This window comes from Haliotis rubra, unplaced genomic scaffold, assembly GCF_003918875.1.
Source record: "Haliotis rubra isolate DU_JTF1 unplaced genomic scaffold, ASM391887v1 Scf1518, whole genome shotgun sequence".
In the NCBI taxonomy this organism is placed as follows: domain Eukaryota; kingdom Metazoa; phylum Mollusca; class Gastropoda; order Lepetellida; family Haliotidae; genus Haliotis; species Haliotis rubra.
In genome coordinates, this window is record NW_025765468.1 from 68107 (window position 1) to 92403 (window position 24297).

Here is a 24297-nt window from a genome sequence, read left to right on the forward strand (position 1 = left end):
CTACGAAGACAGCAAGAACTTTCTCAGCCGAGATCGTTCCAGCAGCAGAGTTGGGCCTCTACGATGATCAGCCGATAATCATCCCCGACTTACGGCAGAAGAAGCGACCGGTGTCAGCGACTGTGACTTCTGCAGAGATCTCCATGCAGCCTGATGCCTCTACACCGACGTCAGACGTCATTGATGTGAACCCCATCGCAGAAAAGACGCCCGACGACTTCGTCTGAGATCATCCCAGAAGACATGATGCGGCAGATTATGAACATCATGGAGGACCACTACAAACTGCGCAAGCAGGGTCCGAGCCTTCGAAGGCTCCAACGTGAACAGCACCCAGAGGCACCCCCGTCAACGTAGCAGCCAAGACGATGTCACCTTCGCTGGCGAAGTCCCGCACCACCTTGACGAAGGACCTAGATGTACAGCCTTCGCTGAAGGCCTTCGCTGCGGGGAGAGATCATCACCATCTTCGATTTCATCTCTAGATATGGACTCAGACCATCAGACATCACGGAAGCCTTCGCTGTCATATCATCGATCCCCGGACCGGACGCTAAATGAAGCTTCGCTGAAGGCATTCGCGAAGGACATATGATTCCAGATCTTCATCATCTAGAAGAACATCGAGGGACTGCCGAAGAGCTTCGCCGGCTATCAACATTCACCTCACAAGTCTCCGAAGATCATCCCATAGACGATCTCCACTCCGCTCATCACCAGGTCGATCACCCATCAGATCTCCACATAGAGCGCGACAAGTCAACTAGATCGCCACAAACCTCATCAGATATACAGACAGCTACACGCAGTCCCGGAGCATCTACAATTTATTAATGATGATGGTTTTGAGGATGATGGAGGAATCATATTTTCTGATGCAGAGATACGGTATTGATGGTCAATAACCTAGATCTCACATCACCATCTAAAAGTGGCAATACAGCTCAGACGTATTTGATGAAGGAAGATGATCCAGATGCAATCACTCTACCCCGATCGACCGATTATGGCAGTGCCACAGAATCTAGATGCAGCTTTCCAGAAAGCTACGAAAAGTTCAGATACCACATCTGCCCAACTTTCAAGCCAAGAAGTTCTCCACGCATAACATGGACTCCTTCTACAAGGCCCAGGACATCGATGAGAACTATAAGATCATCAGCGATGTAAAGAACAAGATTTACAAGATGGATGATCGCAGTTGGCTCATATAGAAACCATGACGAGACGTATGTTCTTTGGGTTAAATAGATCTAGGACGATCAATGAGACTCTTATTACTAGATTCGGGATTCCACGACGGAAGATGATAGAATGATTTATTCTGCCTTACTTATGCAAAAGAAAGATCAGCAGTTTTAACGGATCATCTTACATCTGTTTCAGCAGCACTGACCTTAGCTCGTCGTCAAGGCCTCCTCGCCTCCTGTAATTGGGGAGAACTTTACAGCCCCACTTTATACAGCCCGTGGTCGACAACATCCATCTTTGACGGAGAAATCGACAAGGTCGCCAAGGAAGTCTCTAAGGATTCCAGGGAAGTCCTTATGATTAGATCGATGGACACACTAGCCAGCGTCATTCGGTCAGACTTCACAAAGATACTCAGGCAGATCTAAGTTCACGGGCCTACAAAGAGCAAGAGACAGGAAGATAGCCAGCTCTAGAGGTAAAGATTCTTTTAAATTAAGCCCATATGGCAACTATAGAGGAGGATCAGGAAGAGGCAGGACACCCAGAGGTTCCCGCAATTATAGACGCTGAAACACAGGTTCGGAACGACTGGAGTCTTCCACCCCCAGCCGTTCCAGTACAACCAGCTCAAGTGGGTGGACGCCTCCAACTACACTGGGAAAACTGGGGAATACTGCAAGATCCTTACGTCTCCAACATTATTCAACACGGATTTCGTATCCCTCTACAGGCCAAGCCTCCGCTGACAATCAAACCCCCCAAGTTCGATTTACAAGCGCAACAACTACCAAAGATAAAAGAGGCTGTTTCATCACTCCTATCCAAGCAGGCCATAGAAGTAATAGATCAAGCAAACGTCGAACCAGGTTTCTACTCCCCAGTTTTCCTAGTTCCCAAGAAAAACTCCACGGAGAAATACAGACTCATCTACAACATGAGCTTTTTCAACAAGAACTATCTACGCAAACCACGAAGTTTCTCGCATGATACATTTACCTCAGTTACGCCAGATGATTCGTCCTATGGACTACATGGGCAGCATAGATCTACAGGATGCCTACTTGCACATCCCCATTCATCCCGATTCCAGGAAATACCTACGATTTACTCTAGAAGGGCTACATTACCAGTGGAAAGTACTCCCATTCGGAATATCATCAGCCCCTGGCTATTCCGAGGATAACGAAAACCGATTATCAAATTTCTACATCGTCAAGGGCTACGCGAGCGCGTTTTACCTCGACGACGGGATACAAGTAGATCAAGATCCACTCGCGCTCAAACTACAGTTAAATTACATCATAAAGCTACTAACACAACTAGGTTGGTTAGTAAACTTACGCAAGTCGGACCTAGTACCATCGCCAAGACCTACAGTTCCTAGGTATTCGATTCATCACAAATCGCAAACCGTATTATGGTACCAGAAGACCGTTGGCTCAAGATACAACAGACCATTCCACCAGCTCTACTCTCTCCGTTACCACTGCGCGTCAATGGCAGAGCCTACTAGGTCTTCACATCAGCCCAAGACATGACTGTCACAGGCAGATTACAGTTACGTCCCCTACAGGTCCTCATCAACGCATCATCTCAACGATGTACAACCATTCAGTCTACGAAACATCTCAGACCACATCTACTATGGTGGACCAAGAAATCGAATGTCTGCGAAGGGATTTGTTTAGCAGAGCAGGAATACAAAACCCATCTGTATGTAGACGCGTCACTCCAAGGTTGGGGAGCTCATCTCACCAACCACACGATATCAGGGTTATGGAATCAGCAAGAATGCAAACTCCATATAAACAGTCTAGAAATGAAAGCTGTAATCAACGCCATTCTACATTGGAGCACATTTCTACAAAATGCGCGCCTAATGATCCATACAGACAATTCTACAGTGGCGTTCTACATAAACAAGCAAGGCTCAACGAGATCGATGAACCTTTTGAACCTAAGCTTTCAACTGTTCGATTTAATACAAGATCTAAATCTACATGTCAGAGCAGTGCACATTCCCGGAGCCAGAAATATACTAGCAGACGCCTCTCTCTCGGCCTCATCTACCATCACCGACAGAGTGGATGATCAACAGGAAATTTTTGCACAGATAATCAAGCAATTAGGAGCCGCTAATAGACCTATTCGCCACGCGATTCAACAATCAGCTACCGACATTCGTGTCACCAGTCCCAGACCCCCAAGCTTGGGCAACGGACGCTCTAAGTCTATCATGGAAGGCCTCAATGCGCATCGCGCCGTTTCCGCCAGCAATAATACCTCAAGTATTACAGAAAATCAGACAAACACAGAGCCTACAACTCACTTTGGTCGCTACCTACTGGCGGCCAAAACGTGGTTTCCCATACTAATTCAAGAAATCGGTCAACCAACACTGGAGCTACCCAAGCCGCAAACCTGTTAATTCATCCTCACACCAAACAAGTGCACGGAAACCCAGCAATGTTCCAACTACACGTATGGACTGTATACAAATGTGTTTAAACAAGAGAGGATATTCTGCCAGGGCGGCAAAAGCAGTCACGCTTGCCTTACGTTACTCAACTTCGTGAATCTTGTACGACGACACAAGTGGCACAGTTTCGAAAATTATGCAACAAAGAAAGGGTTTACAGCAAGAGAGGCTTCACAACCTCAAGTGGCAGACTATTTGTGTTACCTACGCCAAAACAAACATTTAAAAGGTTCAACGATATCAACATATCTTGCCGCTTTAGCTCTGTAATCACCATGAGAACGGGTGTCAAATTGACAAGATCTCCAGAGTTACTGGCCTTACTACGAGCGTTCGATTGGAGGACCAAAAGCGGAAGTTCCACTTCCAGCTTGGGATCTGAATGTAGTGTTACAACACCTCACGAGTGAGGTCTATGAACCTTTGGAATCGACAAACTTTGAATTTCTCTCACAGAAAACATTGTTTCTGCTATCGCTAGCCACAGCAGCAAGAATGTCTGAAATTCACGCTCTGGATTACGAGAGGATACAGTTTGATGACAATCATAACACAGCGCACCTCGGATTAAGATGGGATTTCATTGCAAAAAATCAACTGCCAGGTCAACCAGACAGATTATTCCACATTCGGCGCTATCCTCTATTCTCGATCACAAGATACACAAGACCTATCACTGTGTCCGGTAAGAGCTCAAAGTTTATTTACGATGATCCAAAACAAGGAGAAGATTTCTCAAACGTTTATTCATCCCATTATCGCCTACTTAATCAAACAGAAGTGTCACGGACCACAATATCTATTTGGATAAGGACTGTCATTCTCCGTGCCTACAAGGCAGCAGGCTTGGACCCACCAACAGCATCAAATCCACATGAGATCAGGGCACTGGCCTCTACCCTCGCCCTACACGGTAACTGTTCCTTGAACACGATTATGGAAGGATGCTATTGGAAATCTAACATGGTATTTGCTAATCACTACCTAAGAGACATCACTACAGAAGATGTCTCTGGCATTCACCATTTCGGGACCACTGGTCCTCGCCAGCAACTGACAGTCCCTCAGAAGGCGTTAAAATATTAGCCTCACAAGATTAATATGTATTTTATACACACTCATCTAGCTTATAACTCTAAGGAGTTTTAGGGCTATGTATATATGTTCAGCTTAAGTATTCAACCTTAAGCATATACTTGGATATAGTCAATTTCAGTGCCTCTATCAGAGTCACCTATATATATATATATATATAATTTATATGTATTGTTCAATATATTCATAATGTAATTCCCCTTTAATGGCTTTATATAACCTATGGTTTTCTTTATACAGGAAACATCCTAAATCTAAGGCTTCATGAAGTTCCGTGAGGGGATATTAGTAGTATATCTATACAAAATCACTAATTATAAATCCAAAGTATTCTGTTACCCACCTCCGTTCCGTAGGATGCTACAAGCAAAAGAGCATGAGTCAGGATAAGGAAAAATATGTAATTTTTAGAGTAAAATTGATATTTTATACTTATCCTGACTCATGAGGTTAGCCCTCCCATCCTCCCCACATAACACTTTGGATTTCCCTGTAAATTCAAGTGTTGGGCTCGCTAAATCAGGAGAGAGTGGAGCACATGGCCAGAGGGTGGCGACACCTTTTCCCGCCAGGGGAGACAAAGGGGAGCAACTCGTGGTGAGTACCAATTAGTGATTTTATTTTGAAGGGAGCTTCAAATAAGGAGATACAAGTGTTCCACTATGTTCGCAAGAAGAAGAAGACAAGCAAAAGAGCATGAGTCAGGATAAGTATAAAATATCAATTTTACTCTAAAAATTACATTATTATCTGTCTAGACGTGCAAAGGACAGGTCCAGACGAGATTTACACGACATGTCTAAACTGGCTAAGCTTGCAGGGGACCGGCAGTTGGTGTCTGCGCAACGGTTCGTCACCAAGGAGAAGAGAATCAACACCCGTACAAAGGCATAGAGATTCGTCACAAGACTCCAACCCTCGACAAAGCCATTCACCGACAAGCAGGTTCGCGCGAAGGCACGCACGGTCATCTCTATCTCCACGCAGGTCCCCACGAAGGAAGTCACGAACACATTCACGAACGTATGGTTCGCCACGAAGGTCACCACGCAGATAGCCTTACAGATCACCTTACAGATCTCCTCGTTCAGACGACAATAGAAGACATCCAGCCTCAGAGCAGGAAGATGACGGCGGAATTATATTTTCCGACTCGGAAATCAAGTCATGGATGGCCAACGGTTTGGAACTCGCATCACCCTCTAAGGAGACCAACGAAGCACTATCATACTTGATGGTGAATGATGATATAGACACACTCACGATGCCACCTATCGACCCTGTCTTAGATCATCCAGACAACCTCAGCACAGCCTTCAAGAAGGCAACTAAATACCAGACTCAGAGTATTCCATCGTTCAACGCTAAGAAGTTCTCTCTACACCACATGGAACCCTTCATGAAGGCCCCAGAGATAGATGAGAATTATAAGATCATCAACGACATTTGGACGAAAGCTTACAAGATAGAAGATAAAAAGCTGGCACAGTTAGAAACAGTAACCAGACAAACCTTCTTCGGCCTAGCCAGGTCAAGAGCTATCAACGAGACTCTCATCTCGAAGTTTAAGGATTCAACTTCAGAGGAAGATCGAATGGTTCAGCTCTACTTACACAGAAAAAGGATCATCAGTTCATGTCTGAACACCTATCATCCATTTCTGCAGGCTTAACATTATCAAGAAGGCAAGGACTGTTATCTTCCTGTACTTGGAGCGAGAAATTTACCAAGTCACTCTACAGAGCCCCTTGGTCAGCACCATCCATTTTTGCAGGAGAAATTGATGAAGTCGCCAAGGAAGTCGCTTAAGATTCCCGAGAAGTGATGATGATCAAGTCTATCGATACACTGGCCAGTGTAATACGTCAGACCTCCCAACGTTATTCCGGCCTAATCGAAGTTTGCAGGCATCCAGAGAGCAAGGGATAAGAAATCAGCCAACGCTAAAGGGAATAAGGATTCTTTTCGTCGCCCATCCGCAGCTCCAAGAGGTAACTACGGAAGAGGTCGGCCCTTTCGAGGCGCCAGAAGTTCCAGACGATGAAATACAGGTTCGGAACGACTGGAGTCTCCCACCCCCAGCCGTCCCAGTACAACCTTCACAAGTGGGTGGACGTCTGCAACTCTACTGGAAGAATTGGGGAATTCTTCAAGACGACTTCGTATCTCAGATTCTACGCAAAGGTTACAGGATACAGCTACAAGCAGTACCACCAGTAACAATCAACCGAGGGAAATCTACTAGAAGCCGTCACATCTCTACTAGAGAAAGAGGCAATAGAAGAGATAAAACAACACTGGGTCACACCAGGTTTTTACTCCCCAATTTTTCTGGTACCAAAGAAAAATTCAAAAGAAAAGTTCTGACTCATTTACAACATGAGGAAATTCAACAAAGATTACCTCCTACCACCCGCAAAGTTCAAGATGATACATCTACCACAACTACGTCATCTCATACATCCGCTAGACTATCTCGCCAGCATAGATTTACAAGATGCATACTCACACATCCCGATCCATCCGGAGTCAAGGAAATATCTGCGATTCCTGTTCAACGGTCGTCATTTCCAATGGAAGGTCCTGCCATTTGGAATATTGTCGGCCCCCTGGTTGTTTACTCGAGTGACAAAGCCCATCAGTATATATCTACATCGTCGAGGTCTATGCAGTGCGTTCTACCTAGACAACGTGATTCAAGCTCAGCAAGATCCCAGTCAACTCAGACTGCAATTGAACTTCACCATCAGACTTCTCACTCAACTAGGATGGCTAGTAAATCTCCTCAAATCGGAACTAGAGCCTACTCAGGACTTACAATTCCTAGGAATACGGCTTATAACAATGAAGAATCGCATTGTCGTTCCAGAGGATCGTTGGATCAAGATTCAACAAATGATCTCTCAAGTTCTACTCTCTCCGTTACCACTACGAGAATGGCAGAGCCTATTAGGTCTCCTCACGTCAGCTCAAGACATCACGCACAGAGGGAGACTACAACTGCGTCCACTACAGAGATTTGTGAACGCCCACTTACACAGTCTGGATCCCTTCGAAATACAAGACAGGCTCAAACCATACCTACTATGGTGGACTCAGAAGTCGAATGTTTGCGGCGGAAATTACTTAATAGAGCCGGAGTGTAACGTCCACCTCTACGTAGATGCATCACTGCAAGGATGGGGAGCACACCTCGACAACGAAGTGGCTGCCGGGAAATGGTCGAAACAAGAAATGAATCTGCATATCAACATGCTCGAGATGAAAGCAGTAGTAAATGCCCTACTACATTGGTCCAACATACTAAGAAACGCAAAATTGATGATCCATACGGACAACTCAACAGTGGCGTTCTACATAAACAAACAAGGATCAAAAAAATCTTGGAATCTTCTAGACCTCAGCTTTCAACTATTCAACATAATCGACAATCTGAACATTTATGTGAAAGCATGTCACATTCCGGGAGCCAGGAATGTAATAGTAGATGCGCTATCTCGACCACATCAACCATCCCCAACAGAATGGATGTTACATCCACAAGCGTTCAGATGCATCATACAGACGATAGGATCTCCACTCGTAGACCTATTCGCCACAAGATTCAACAATCAACTGGCAACATTCGTCTCTCCAATTCCCGATCCGCAAGCATGGGCGACAGACGCTCTAAGCATCCCATGGGAAGGACTAAACGCGTATGCGTTCCCTCCGCCAGCGTTAATACCGCAGGTATTACAGAAAATCAGACAGACAAACAATCTACAACTGATTTTGGTCGCGCCTTACTGGCTGGCAAGAACGTGGCTTCCCGTTCTCTTACAAGAACTCGGAAAACCAACAATACAACTTCCAGTTTGGTCGAACCTACTAATTCATCCTCACACCAAGCAAGTTCACAAGTATCCCAGATTATTCCACCTACACGTATGGAACGTATCATGAATTGCTTGTCGAAAAGAGGATATTCCGCCAGAGCAGCGAAATCAGTTACACTAGCTTTACGCAGATCTACTTGTAACTTGTATGACGACAAGTGGCAAAGCTTTGAGAAATATGCATCGAGGAAAGGTTTCACAGCAATGAAAGCAACACATCCTCAAGTGGCGGAATATCTTTGTCATCTCAGACAAATGAAGAAATTAAAAGGTTCGACATTATCTACATACCTAGCGGCTCTCAGCTCAGTTATCACTATGAAGTCAGGCGTGAAACTGTCGAAAGTGCCAGAGTTACTGGCCTTGCTACGCTCTTTTAAACTGGAAGACCAACAAAGGAAATTTAAAGCGCCGGCTTGGGATCTCAACGTGGTGTTACGACATCTCACCAGTGATGTGTACGAACCACTAGAAAGAACGTCTTACGAATTTCTTACACAGAAAACGCTATTTCTGATCGCCTTGGCAACAGCGGCGAGGATGTCAGAAATACATGCGCTGGACTTCGAACGAATATGTTTTGACACACGTCACAACATAGTTCACCTAGGATTGAGATGGGATTTCATAGCTAAGAATCAACTGCCAGGTCAACCCGACAGACAATTCCACATCCCAGCATTATCTACAATCCTTGGTCCACAGGATATACAAGACTTATTCTTATGTCCAGTCAGAGCACTGAAAATATATCTACAAAAGTCTAAAACCAGGAGACGAAAATTTAAACGCCTTTTCATCCCCATATCGTCGGAGACACCCACAGAGATCTCACGTACTACGATATCAGTTTGGATGAGAGCAATTATACTACGAGCCTACAAGGCAGCAGGACTCGAGCCTCCTCGAGCTTCCAATCCGCACGAAGTTAGAGCATTGGCATCTACACTCGCTCTACATGGAAACTGCTCAATGTCCACGATCATGGAAGGGTGTTTTTGGATATCGGAGACAGTGTTTGCTAACCACTACCTCAGAGACATTGCTACCGAGGACGTCTCCGGTATCCACCAGTTTGGACCTCTGGTTGTAGCTCAACAGCTGACGGTCCCTCAAAGGCACTGAGATGTATCTCGCCCTTTTACCGCATGTCATGCAACGCTCGTACTCCAAGGAATAGAGCTTTTAGTCCATGTACACGTCTAGAACAGACTACCATGAATATTAGACCCTGTACTTGTAAGGAATTACTGGTACACGGATAGGGTCATTACTCCACTTGATACGAACATCAAGAATTGGAGTTATTAAAATCCACATGTACGGTTACAGAAGAGTCTGATATATTGTGGTCCCCCCAAATTACCAGATATAATTAGACATATGGATCAACAGCAGTGCCATTATAAGTTCCCATGGGTGGTAAATAGGACGTAAATTCATCACTAAGGAATCCAGAGGTGGCTTGACCCACCACCTATCCCGTCGGATTCTACAAGCAATAAGCATGAGTCAGGATAAGGAAAAATATGTAATTTTCTGAATAAAATTGATATTTTATACTTATCCTGGCTCATGAGGTAAGCCCTCCCAACCTCCCCTCAAGGCACTCTGGATTTCCCAATAAATCAGTGTGTCGGGCTATAAAATACAGAGAGAGTGAAGAGCATGGGAGACAGGTGGCGCCGTTTCCCTCCAAAACCTGGGAAGGGAGATGACTCCTGGTGAGTGGTTTTACGTCCGCTTTTTTGAAGGGAGCTTCAAAAGGGGATTCAAGTGTTCCGCTAGCATTCGGAAGGAAAGGGAGACAAGCAATAAGCATGAGTCAGGATAAGTATAAAATATCAATTTTATTCAGAAAATTACATTTTCAGTACTTTGCGAGACCTTGCCCCGCAATACATGACTGAATGTGCCTAGGTACACTACCGATCAAAGTTTGTAGGAAATCGTGTGACAGCGTATCCTAATATTCGACCACTTCTTTCTTTATATCCTCTATATTTCTAAGTCCTTTTTGGTTTATTCTGTCCTTCATTAGTCCCCACACATTCTCAATAGGGTAAAGATCTGGGCTGTAGCTGGGCCAGTCTATAACTTGAACATTTTTGTCTGACAACAACTGTTTTGTGTAGCCCACAGTGTGTTTTGGGTCATTATCATGCTGAAAAATCCAATTATCTACATACAGTATTCGGGCCGTTGGAAGGAGGTGATAATTTTAAAAGCTGTCGACATATTGTTCCCTCATAAAATTTCAAGGGAAAATACACAACGGTGTCACTCCAAAAGATGATATCCCACCCAACATGTGAAGTTTTGGGCAATGTTTTTGTAGCCGGGGGTGTTCAATAATGGCAAACAGGTTGGGTATGAGTTTCGAGGAGTCAAAGTCAGAACACACGCCCTGTAACATACACATAACAATAAATACATATATATATATACATGCATGTATGTATATATAATCTTAATTTTCATGAGACCCTACACCAGTTTAGATGTCTTTCTTTTTGTGCCTCTTTCATCAATTGTGAGGGAATTCACACTTTTGCATCCAGTTAAGTCTTTGTAATTCTTGTCTATGGATTTCATTACATACCTGAGGACTTACTCTATTAATCATCTCATTTCTGATATTCTCAACGCTTTACAGTTTTCCCCCACTCACAATCTGACCAAGTCGCTGGCAATCTGTAGTACTGAACTGAACAGTACAAAACTGGGAATAGCTGTTGGAGGACAAATGGGGACTGGATATTCTTGTAGAGAACATAGTGGACCCGTTGGGTATAGTTATGTTGGAACATTTTAAGATCTAACCTTTCTGCCCAAATAACCTACTTATTATTCAGTTCTTCATTTCTAGACTTGTCATCTCACGACCTTTAATGAGCAGCTGGCCACCGGGTGGGCTTCTCGCAGATGAGATGGGACTTGGGAAAACAGTGGAGGTACTCAGTTGTATACTGCTGCATCCACGTACCAGTCTGCACTGCACACAGAAACTGTCCGTCTCATGTGATCAGAAGGTAGGTTTCAGCAGTGTCATGGTATGGCCAACTGATGATATAATGGAATTGTTTGCCCTACTATTAATGGAATTGATACTCTGTTGGTAAGAGTTTAAAAATGCAGAACGGTTCATATTTTCAGTGCTCACTATTATTGAGAAACAAAACATAAATTATGCATCAGAAAACTAAGTATATGAAATCATTGCCTAATTGAGTTAATTTGGCTTGTAATCACACTAATACAGTCGTCCCTCGCAGTGATACTGTTCACGATAGTGAGGGTTTGACTAAACCACAGGGTAATGTGTGGCGCCCATAAAAAAACCCCAAAGGTCCCCAGCAATCACACAGCTTCACATCATCGGAAATAGCCTATCAACAAATCTGCGGTTGTGCTGTTTAAATCATGTCGAAAGCTAGTGAAATTCAGTGTGGATCAAAATAAACAGTTTTCATTGTACATATGCTCGTATTATTGGTTTTCTGATGATTTAGAAACATTCCGGGTTTTCCTTGATTTATCACACGTACAGTGGAACATCATACTAACTCATAAAGACATGTTTACGAGATGTCCTAACCCCCAAGGCCATCATGTGACCCCACCCTCAGACACTGTCCACCTCATGTGTTCAGGTTGTAGGCTGCGACCTCTCTCTCATGATCCCACCCTCAGACACTGTCCACCTCATGTGTCCAGGATGTAGGCTGAGACCTCTCTCTCATATGCCCCCACCCTCAGACACTGTCCACCTCATGTGTTCAGGATGTAGGCTGTGACCTCTCTCTCATATGCCCCCACCCTCAGACACTGTCCACCTCATGTGTTAAGGATGTAGGCTGTGACCCCTCTCTCATATGCCCCCAACCTCAGACTCTGTCCACCTCATGTGTTCAGGATGTAGGCTGTGACCTCTCTTGTATGACCCATATGAATTTAAGAGTATTCAGCTTTATTTCTTAAAATTGAAAAAGATAAATTTTTCCTTATCCTGACTCATGCTTATTGCTTGTCTCCCTTTCCTTCCGAATGCTAGTGGAACACTTGAATCCCCTTTTGAAGCTCCCTTAAAAAAAGCGGACGTAAAATCACTCACCAGGAGTCATCTCCCTTCCCCAGGTTTTGGCGGGAAAAGGGCGCCACCTGTCACCACGCTCCTCACTCTCTCCTAATTCGCCTGAGTGGACGGTTGTGAGAGCGCCTGGTCCCCTATACGGCAATATATCCTTTGATTATTTAGGCTTTTCTTCTAAATTAGCTGTATAAGGCTTTAGTTAACATTTACCTATAATATGGTTTGAAATTATTTCTCAATTTTCTCTGTTTTATCACATTTTTACGTGATTGTTCAGATTGTTTACAATTGATGAAATCTTGCTCTTGTTGCAGGTACAGATTGTCTGCTGTTGATCCACATAACCTATGTCCTAATTGCAAGCCCGCATGTTCATCTGGCCTTCGTTGTCAGTTGTGTTTTCACCTGTCTGATATTGCATTTTATAAATATTCATTTTATCTGTCTAGACGTGCAAAGGACAGGTCCAGACGCAGATTTACACGACATGTCTAAACCGGCTAAGCTTGCAGAGGACCGGCAGTTGGTGTCTGCGCAGATTCACCATCCCAGTGGTCTACCGGGGTCGTCAACGGAGGATGTTGCTGTCGTAGACAACTCTGTTTCGAGGAAGAGGTCATCTACATCTGATAATTCCTCATCGAAGTCTCCACATGGGGCAACGCAGAAAACGAGGTCTTTTTCAGCTGAGATCATCCCTCTGGAGGAATTAGATGTCTACGATGAGCCGCCCATCCTCATCCCTGAGATCATGACTAAGAAGAAGACGAAAGCATCTTCTACCATGACCACGCAGGACAACCTATCAACGCAGACGTTGGGCTCCAGAGAGGTACAACGCCCTTTGGAAGAAGCCTCATCCATCTCAGATGCGTCGTCACTGCAGCAGACAACGCAGAGCTTCAACCCGTGCGCCTTTATGCAGCAATTCACCCAACAGATGTTTGATCTGATGGAACAACGGTTCGCACACGAGAGAGCTGCGACGAAGACGACGTCTGCTACGAACCCGAGTGAAGGACAACTGAGCTGCACATCACGTCCATTGGGAACCAACAACCTGCGAAGCTTACATGAAGATTCCAGCATGACTACAACATCCGCACGAAGGTCTGGCAGTCCTACCAACGTAGAGCCTACACCAGTTACGCTCGGCGACCCTCAAGGACAAGACGTTCGCCGAACCCACGCAGATCGTCATCTGCCTCAGATGCAGACATTTGTCACGAAAACCTGCACGCAAGCATGACTACAACGTCCGCAGGAAGGTCTGGCAGTCCTACCAACGTAGAGCCTACACCAGTTACGTTCGGCGAACCCTCAAAGACAAGACGTTCGCCAAACCCACGCAGATTGTCATCTACCTCAGATGCGGACATTCGTCATGAACCTGCACGCAAGGGTTCGTTACCAAGGAGAAGAGAATCTACACCCTTGCGAAGGCACAGAGATTCGTCACAAGACTCCAACCCTCGACAGAGCCATTCACCTACACGCAGGTTCGCGCGAACGTATGGTCACCACTCAGGTCTCCATACAGATCACCACGCAGGTCACCACATAGATCTTCATACAGATCGCCTTACAGATCTCCAGACACTAGAAGACATCAATCCTCAGAGCATGATGATATAGACACACGATTCCACCTATCGACCCTGTCCCACAGTTAGACATAGTAACCAGATGAACCTTCTTCGGCCTAGCCAGGTCAAGAGCTATCAACGAGACCCTCATCTCGATCATGCAGATCTTCAGGCAGGTCTTCAGGCAGATCTTCAGACTGATCTCCAGAAAGGATTCAGGATCTTCAAAAAGATATATCTGCATCAGAAGAGGGTAGCGGGATTAACTGCACAAAAACACTCCTCGATGCTGAAAACCTACACATTCACGAAGATTAAAGATGCTTCTTAAGAATCCAGGAGGGAATTCAACACAAAGGGTTTTTTTTTACAGCACTTCATTGAGACCGATGAATACAGTCTACAAGTAACAGCGTTAAGCAAGTATGGAATTTCAACTGATCATCTGTATAAGATGACGACTGCATTATTTTCAGGAATGAAGGAACAGTCACAGCAGCCAGGGAGACAGTCTACCTACATCTGTATTACGTGGCAGAATCTTTCGCGGGTTTACCATTCAGCCCTCTATACACGTGGTCACTCGTGTACCTTCGGGAGGTTACGGACAAGGCCGAGTGTTGATGAAGAAATCAACGACTGCACAAGATTTTACAAGGATCTTTTTCCTGCAACATCGATGACGTCACATCGCGGGAATCTGAAAGGAATCAAAATGCTGCATTTTGATTGGTCCATGAGAGACAACGCCCTGCGCAGAAGTTGGACATCGCTCACGTGTCAGGAAGTTGTCTACAGATTGTAAACAACATTTCAACGTGGGAGGAGGACTCCATTTACAGGCCAGTTAGCAGGGTACAGTGTGATTTGACTTTCCTACGGGATTTAGAGGCCTTCCCTGTCAGCAGATTGAAGACTGTTTATCCGGCGAATTGCAACAACATACGTTTGACAAATTTTGCTCAGGAGCCAGTCTACTATATATAGACTTCACAACGATGGCAGTCCCAGATCCGGACATTGATTCGCTTCCTTTACGGACATGGCAAGGGTTCCACTGTCTACTTACTTACAACATAGAACATGAGCAGATTCTGGGAAGATGTTTCATCTCACCACAGAATGACAAGGTAGTCTCAGAGGATCATTGGGTCTAGATACAAGTCATGGTATCTCAAGCACTACACTGTCCGTTACCACTACGAAAGTTGACAGAACCTATTCATTCTTCTCACGTCAGCACAAGACATGACTCACAGAGGAAGACTACAATTGCACCCACTACAGGTGTTCGTAAACGCCCGTTTCAATAGTCTGGACTCCTTCGGAATACCGGAGAGATTGAAACCATATTTTCTATGGTGGACTCGGAAGTCGAATATTTGCGGAGGAATCTACTTATCAGAGCGGAGTGCAACACTCATCTCTACGTAGATGCATCACTTCAAGGCTGGGAAGCTCACCTTGATAACGAAGTGGCAGCAGGGAAATGGTTGAGTCAGGAGCAATCTGCATATCAACATGCTTGAGATGAAAGCAGTAGTAAAGGCCTTACTACACTGGTCCAACATACTAAGGAATGCACAACTGATGTTCCACACGGACACAGTGGCGTTCTACATCAACAAACATGGATATACAAGGTCAAGATATCTACTAGACCTCAGCTTTCATCTGTTCAGCATAATAGATGACTTGAACATCTACATAAGAGCATGCCTCATTCTTGGAGCCAAGAATGTGATAGCAGACGCCCTATCTCGTCTAACACAACCATCCCCGACGGAATGGATGTTACATCCAGAAGCCTTTAGATACATCATACAGACGATAGATTTCCGCTAATAGACCTGTTTGCATCAAAATTCAACAAACAGCTACCAACATTCGTCTCTCCGTTTCTCGATCCACAAGCATGGGCAACAGATGCTCCAAGCATCTCCGGGGTAGGACTAAACACTTAGGCGTTTCCTCCTCAAGCTCTAATACCACAGGTGCAGAATATCAAGCAGATGAGGAAGCTGCAACTGATTTGATCGCGCCTTACTGGCCAGCGACAATGTGGGTTCCTATTCTCACACAAGAATTTGAAAGTCCAAAACTGCAACTCTCAGAGTGGCCGAACCTACTGATACATCCGCACACCAAGCAAGCACACGGGAACCCCACAGTGTGCCAGCTACACACATGGAGTGTATCAAGACTTGCTTGACGAAAGGAGAATGCTCCGCCAGAGCAGCGAAAGCAGTTACACTAGCTTTACGCAAATCTACCTGCACCTTGTATAACAACAAGTGGCAGAGTTTTGAGAAATATGCTTTGAGAAAAGACTTCACAGCAATGAAAGCAACTCATATATCTTTGTCATCTCAGACAAATAAAACAATTAAAAGGTTCAACGCTATCTACATACCTAGCAGCCCTCAGCTCAGTAATCACCAGGAAAGTCAGGTGTTAAGCTGACTAAAGTACCAGAAATACTGGCCTTACTACGATCCTTCAAATTGGAAGATCAACAAAGGAAGTTTAAAGTACCAGCTTGGGATCTTAACGTAGTTCTACAGCATCTCACCAGTGATGCTTATGAACCACTAGACAGGACACCCTATGAGTTTCTTACACAGGAAACTCTCTTCCTGATCGCTTTGGCAACAGCAGCACGGATGTCAGAAATACATGCTCTAGACTTTGAACATATACGTTTGATGCACATCACAACATTGTTCATCTGGGATTGAGATGGGACTTCATAGCTAAGAATCAACTGCCAGGTCAACCCGACAGACAGTCCCACGTCCCAACATTATCATCAATCCCTGGGCCACAGGATATCCAGGACCTATCCTTATGCCCAGTCAGAGCACTGAAAATCTTTTTACAAAGATCGAAAACCAGGAGACGAAAATTCAAGCGCCTTTTCATCCCTATATCGGCGGAGACACCCACAGAGATCTCACGCACTACGATATCAATCTGGATGAGAGCAATCCTCCTTAGATCCTACAAGGCAGCAGGACTTGAGCCTCCACGAGCCTCCAATCCACATGAAGTTAGAGCATTGGCATCTACACTCGCTCTACATGGAAACTGCTCAATATCCACGATCATGGAAGGGTGTTTTTGGAAATCGGAGACAGTATTTCTTAACCACTACCTCAGAGATATCGCTACCGAGGACGTCTCCGGTATTCACCAATTTGGACCTCTGGTTGTAGCACAACAACTGACGGTCCCGCAAAGGCGCTGAGATGTATCTCGCCCTTTTATCGCATGTCATGCAACGCTCGTACTCCAAGGAATAGAGCTTATAGTCCATGTACACGTCTAGAACAGACTAGCATGAATATTAGACCCTGTACTTGTAAGGAATTACTGGTACACGGATAGGGTCACTGCTTCACTTGATACGAACATCAAGAGTTGGAGTTATTGAAATCCACATGTATGTCTACAGAAGACAGTTTGATAAATTGTGGTCCCCCCAAATTTACCAGATAAAGTTCGACATATGGATCAACAGCAGCAGCAGTGCCATCAGAAGTTCCCATGGGGGTAAATAGGACGTAAATTCATCACTAGGAATCCAGAAGTGGCTTGACCCACCACCTATCCCGTCGGATTCTACAAGCAATAAGCATGAGTCAGGATAAGGAAAAATATGTAATTTTCTGAATAAAATTGATATTTTATACTTATCCTGACTCATGAGGTGAGCCCTCCCAACCTCCCCTCAAGGCACTCCTGATTTCCCAGTAAATCCGTGTGTCGGGCTGTAAAATATGGAGAGAGTGAGGAGTGAGGTGCGTGGTGACAGGTGGTGCCGTTTTCCCCCCAAAACCTGGGAAGGGAGATGACTCCTGGTGAGTGATTTTACGTCCGCTTTTTTGAAGGGAGCTTCAAAAGGGGATTCAAGTGTTCCACTAGCATTCGGAAGGAAAGGGAGACAAGCAATAAGCATGAGTCAGGATAAGTATAAAATATCATTTTTTTTTCAGAAAATTACATTTTCAAACATATGTGATGAACATGAACATGCTTTTTGGATTTGACAGAAATTGATCCTGATTATAGCCACACATTTTTTTAAAACACATGCAGACAGTGTTCAAGTTATTTCTTTTATAAATGAAATTGCTGATTTTTCACATTGCCAGTTAATATCCATACTTATTTCAATGAATGGCTAAAGCTCACTTTTAAAGAATAGTTTGTATTGTTATGGTTATTATTTTTTCTATGTGTTTGATTTGCTAATAGAGTATTTTGACTGTTGTGCTCTGAAGTAGCCATCAATATGCTATGTTTATCTTTTTGCAGGAGAAAATATCATTTGAAAACAGTAATATTGCAGTGGATAATTCTAGCATTGATCCTCCATCATCTTGTTATCAGCATGATACCTTGAACACAGAAGTGATGTCTGCCACCATGAGTGGTGACCCTCCATCAGCTGGTAGTGATCAGGACAATCAGAACACAGAACTGATGTCTGCCACCATGAGTGGTGATCCTCCATCAGCTGGTAGTGATCAGGACAATCAGAACACAGAACTGATGTCTGCCACCATGAGTGGTGATCCTCCATCAGCTGGTAGTGATCAGGACAATCAGAACACAGAACTGATGTCTGCCACCATGAGTGGTGATCCTCCATCAGCTGGTAGTGATCAGGACAATCAGAACACAGAACTGATGTCTGCCACCATGAGTGGTGATCCTCCATCAGCTGGTAGTCATCAGGACAACCAGAACACAGAACCAATACCATGTACCATCAGTGGCAGTATAAAGGCAATGATGACAGATACTGAAGTGTTGACTTTATCAAGACATGGACCAGAAAAGAGGAGTAACTTATCCATACACAATTCAAAGAACATATCAGATGAAAATGTGATTTGTTCTATGAACTGTCATGATTCTGGTGCCTTATCTTCCAATGAATCAAATGCACAATGTACTGGGCTGTCAGAACAGCCTACTGCAGACAAAGTGCTAAGAAGGCGCAAGAAGAAAAGGTTAACATTTGGCAAAAAGAAAAGGATGATTAAAACAACAAATGATGCAAGGAAAACTTGTGCCCTGAACAAGTCAGAGAAGAGAGAGAAAAGATTGAAATTTCATATCCTAATTGAAGAGAATGCCTTTAAACCAGCCACCTTTTTCAGTGACACACACGTCAGTCAGAAACAGTGGTTTGAATGTGTTTGTGGAGGTGATGCACATGACAAAGGAAGCAAGAAAAAGAAACTGACCAATGTGCAGTGTGTTGTCTGTGGCCTGTGGCAGCATGCACAGTGTCTGCACTATGATCCCCACAATACCTACCAGGGATGCTATAAGTGCCCGCACTGCCATGTGTCATCAGTAAGTAAATGACTGTTCACACTTTGATCAAAGGATATGATATTCTCATGTTGATTATTAGTGATAAATGCAGTGTACATGTTCGGATTACTCGTGGCCTTTGTTTGGCACAAACAATGTTTAATTACAGTTATGTTGGTTATTGGTGATAATTTTTTTTTCACATAAAATACACTTCCAGAATCCTATACTTTCTGACAGTAATGTGATGTGTGACATCTATTTCAGTCCCCAGTCCCATCAGTTGCTACTCTGATCATCTCCCCATTTTCCATCTGCCACCAGTGGGAGGAGGAGATCAAGAAGCATGTGCAGCAGGAGACTGTCCGTGTGTTTGTAAGTCTCAAGTGTATCCTGGTTACAAACAGAAACTAGAACCATATTCATAGTAGTATTGGTAGTCATATTGGTAGTCTATCAAGCAGCCCCAATTTGACCATCCATCTCACTGCCACACCTTATATATAATTGTGTCAAATACTCTCGAAAATACCCAAACACAAAATGCCAAAAATGAAGCATATGACTTTATGCTAACAACTTCTTGTTTATTACATGGAGCAACATTTCTGTGTAGATTGTTACACCATTGTTCAACAAGTCATTATCCATAAAGTCTCATGCTACATTATTGACTCGCCAACTTCTAGAAAGCTGATCAAACAATTACACCACATATTGGAAGCCAAATGGATGTAACATATAATTTTTCCTTATCCTGACTCATGCTTAATTGCTTGTCTTCTTCTTCTTGTGAACTATTTTGGAACACTTGAATCCCCTTTTGAAGCTCCCTTAAAAAAAGTGGACGTAAAATCACTCACCCCAGTTGCCACCCTTGAAACCATCTTTTGGCGCGAAAAGGTCACATGATCGGCCATGCTTGTTCACTCTCTCTCCTTCTTCTCCCTAGTGGACGGTTGTGAGAGCGCCTGAGTCCCCTATACGGCATATATCCTTTGAATTTTAGGCTGTTATACTAAATTAGGCTGTATAAGGGTTTTATCAAGGATTTACCAGCAATATGGTTTGAAATTTATTCTAAATTTGTCCGTTTTTCACGTTGTTGACAACATGTCTCAACTTGTTTACATTTCATGAAGACTTGCATTTCTTGCAGGTTTCGATTGTCGGCTGCTGATCCGCATTTACTTTGTCCTAACTGCACTTCTATATGTTCTTCCAGCCCCCGCTGTAAACTTTGTCAGCATTTATCTCAAATTGAATTTTGTAATTATTTATATTCTGTTCATAGACGCGCCAAGGACAAATTGAGACGACAGTTATTAGTCATGTCTCAACAGGGTGAATGTGCTAATAACCGTTGGTTGTTGTCTGTCGAGGTACACCATTCCAGTGTGCTGCCGGTGACGTCTGCTGAGCAGAGAATTGAGGGTTCCGGCCTTAGGAAAAGATCGTCTTCGACTCAACAATCCTCGTTGCAGTCTAAGAAGACCAGGACGTCGTCTGCTGCGAAGACTAAGATGTCTTCAGACAAGTCTACAGTCAAGTCGTCAATGGGGGCAGCAAAGAAGTCGAGATCCTTCGCCTCAGATATCAACCCATCGGACGAAGCAGACGTGTACGATGAGCAGCCGATCCTCATCCCTGAAGTACCGACCAGGAAGAAGACGAGGTCTTCTTCTACACCGACGTCTGCAACTATATCAATGCAGTCAGACGGCCTATCTGCGCAGACTGCAACTACCAGAGAGGACAGGCAGTCCTTAGATGACACCTCAACATTATCAGATGCGGCGTCATCTGTACAGCAACAGCAGTTATCAGTGCAGACCTTCGACCCCGGGCATCTTTATGCAGCAGTTTACCCAGCAGATGATGGACCTGATGGAACGTAGGTTCACTCAGGAGAAGACTGCAGAGAAGCAGACGAATCTGCAAGGAGGACGAACATCGTCTACACCTCAGCGGGATGAAGGACGCAACCTGCGTGAAGGAAACGTTCGTGAAGGGAACGCCCAGGATGACAACAACGATCGTGACGAATCTCGCGAGGGCATTCGCAGAAGGACCACTGGTGAAGACACTCTTGGAACCAACAACCAAGAAAGAACGCCTGCTACAGACGAGGAGCATTCGCGAAGGCATCGCAGATCATCTTCATCCTCGGACTCAGACAAGCACCAGAGGTCTACTCGTTCACCACGCAGAAGAGATTATACGCCTTCACGAAGGCATACAACTTACAGAGACAGGTCACCATCGCGCAGATCCTCGACAAGATCTTCATGGTCATCACCACGCAGATACAGATCACCTAGAACATCTCCAATTAGGCATTCACGAGTGCCTACACGCAGGCTTACACATAGATCTCCACCTAGAGATCAGGACCAACAGCAACGACCTTCGGAACGAGACACATCGAAACCGGAGGATGATGGAGGAGTTATCTTTTCAGATACAGAGATCAAATCATGGATGGCTAATGGTCTGGAGCTTGCATCACCATCTGAGGAGAATAATGAAGCCTACACGTACATGATGTCTAACAACGATTGTGACACGCTAACACTGCCACCCATAGATCCGGTACTGGACGTCCCACACAACCTCAGCTCAGCCTTCAAGAAGGCAACGAAGTATCAGAGTCAAAGCAGTCCACCGTTTAATGCTAAGAGATTTTCACTACACAATATGGAACCATTCATAAGGCCCAAGAAGTAGATGAAAACTATAAACTCATTAATGACGCTCGCGTCAGGACTTATAAAGTGGAGGACAAGAAGCTAGCGCAACTAGACACAACCACTAGACGTACCTTCTTCTTCGGATTAGCCAGGTCAAGGGCCATCAACGAAACCCTAATTGCGAAGTTTGCAAACTCTACATCTGAAGAAGATCGGATGATCTACTCAGCCTTATTAACCCAAAAGAAAGACCAACAGTTCATGTCAGAACACCTAGCGTCTACATCGGCGGGATTAACACTGCTACGAAGACAAGGTCTATTATCAGCCTGTAAATGGAGTGAGAAGTTTACCAAAGCACTATTTAGAGCTCCATGGGCAGCAACGAATATCTTCGCAGGAGAAATTGAGGACGTGGCTAAAGAAGTTACGAAGGAGTCCAGAGAAGTGATGATGATCAAGTCCATCGATACACTGGCCACCATTATCAGACAGACATCACAGCGCTACTCTGGCAAATCTAAATTTGCAGGGATACAGAGAGCTAGAGACAAGAAATACGGCACTTCCAAGGGATATAAGGATTCTTTTAAATTAAGCCCCACGGAGCTCCTAGAGGTAACCCCGGAAGAGGCAGAGGATTCAGAGGTGCCAGGAACTTTAGACGTTGATGGACAGGGTCGGAACGACTGGAGTCTTCCACCCCCAGCCATTCCCATACAACCCTCACCAGTGGGTGGACGCCTGCAACTTTACTGGAAGAATTGGGGAATTCGACAAGACGATTATGTATCCCAGATACTACACAGAGGTTACAAGATAGAACTGCAAGTGGTTCCACCTTTAACAAGCACTCCTCAGATGTACAACTATGCTACCGATCAGAAGGAGAAACTACTCGATGCCATTACGACTCTACTCGACAAGAAGGCAATCGAAGAAATACAAATCGTCACACCAGGTTTCTACTCCCCGATTTTTCTGGTCCCAAAGAAAAACTCCAAGGAAAAGTTCCGACTGATTTACAACATGAAAAAGTTCAACCAGGATTATCTAAGAAAGCCCGCAAGATTCAAAATGGTACATCTTCCAAAACTCAGACAGATTATCCATCCGTCAGATTATCTAGCCAGCATAGATCTACAGGATGCGTATCTTCACATCCCAATACATCAGGACTCAAGGAAGTACCTACGATTCCTGTTCAACGGACGTCACTACCAGTGGAGGGTACTACCGTTTGGAATACCGAGCTGAAACCATACCTATTATGGTGGACACAGAAGTCGAATGTCTGCGCAGGAACCTACTTAGCAGAGCCGGGATCCAACACACATCTCTACGCAGATGCATCCCACCAAGGATGGGGAGCACACTTAAACAACAAAGTGGCATCGGGAAAGTGGTCGAATCAGGAGCAGAAGCTACACATCAACATGCTAGAGTTGAAAGCAGTCATAAACGCCTTACTACACTGGTCCAGCATACTAAGGAACGCTCAACTGATGATCCATACGGACAACTCCATAGTGGCGTTCTACACCAACAAACAAGGGTCAACAAGGTCAAGAAGCATGTTGGACCTCAGCTTTCAACTATTCAGCATAGTAGACAACCTGAACATCGACATAAAAGCGTCACTCATTCCCGGAGCCAGAAATGTGATAGCAGACGCCCTATCCTGTCCTATGAATCCGTCACCACGGAATGGATGCTACACCCAGAGGCATTCAAGGACATCATTCGGACAATAGGATCCCCACTGGTAGATTTGTTCGCAACCAAGTTCAACAAACAACTACCAACATTCGTCTCTCCGGTCCCAGATCCTCAAGCATGGGCAACGGACGTCTTGAGCATATCGTGAGAAGGACTAAATGCGTACGCGTTCCCTCCACCGGCACTAATACTGAGGGTATTACAGAAAATCAAAATGACGAACAAGTTACAACTG

The 24297-nt window shown here is 44.5% G+C and overlaps 1 protein-coding gene across 1 annotated transcript in view; it reads left to right on the plus strand.

The window, feature by feature from the left end:
* LOC124270432 (E3 ubiquitin-protein ligase SHPRH-like) overlaps positions 1-24297 on the plus strand; it is a 146864-nt gene that overhangs the window by 66146 nt on the left and 56421 nt on the right. Inside the window, exons 6-8 of the mRNA XM_046705467.1 lie at positions 11516-11678; positions 18643-19692; positions 19921-20028. Of these exons, the coding sequence (XP_046561423.1) occupies positions 11516-11678; positions 18643-19692; positions 19921-20028 (1321 nt within the window). The remainder of the gene's footprint in view (positions 1-11515; positions 11679-18642; positions 19693-19920; positions 20029-24297) is intronic.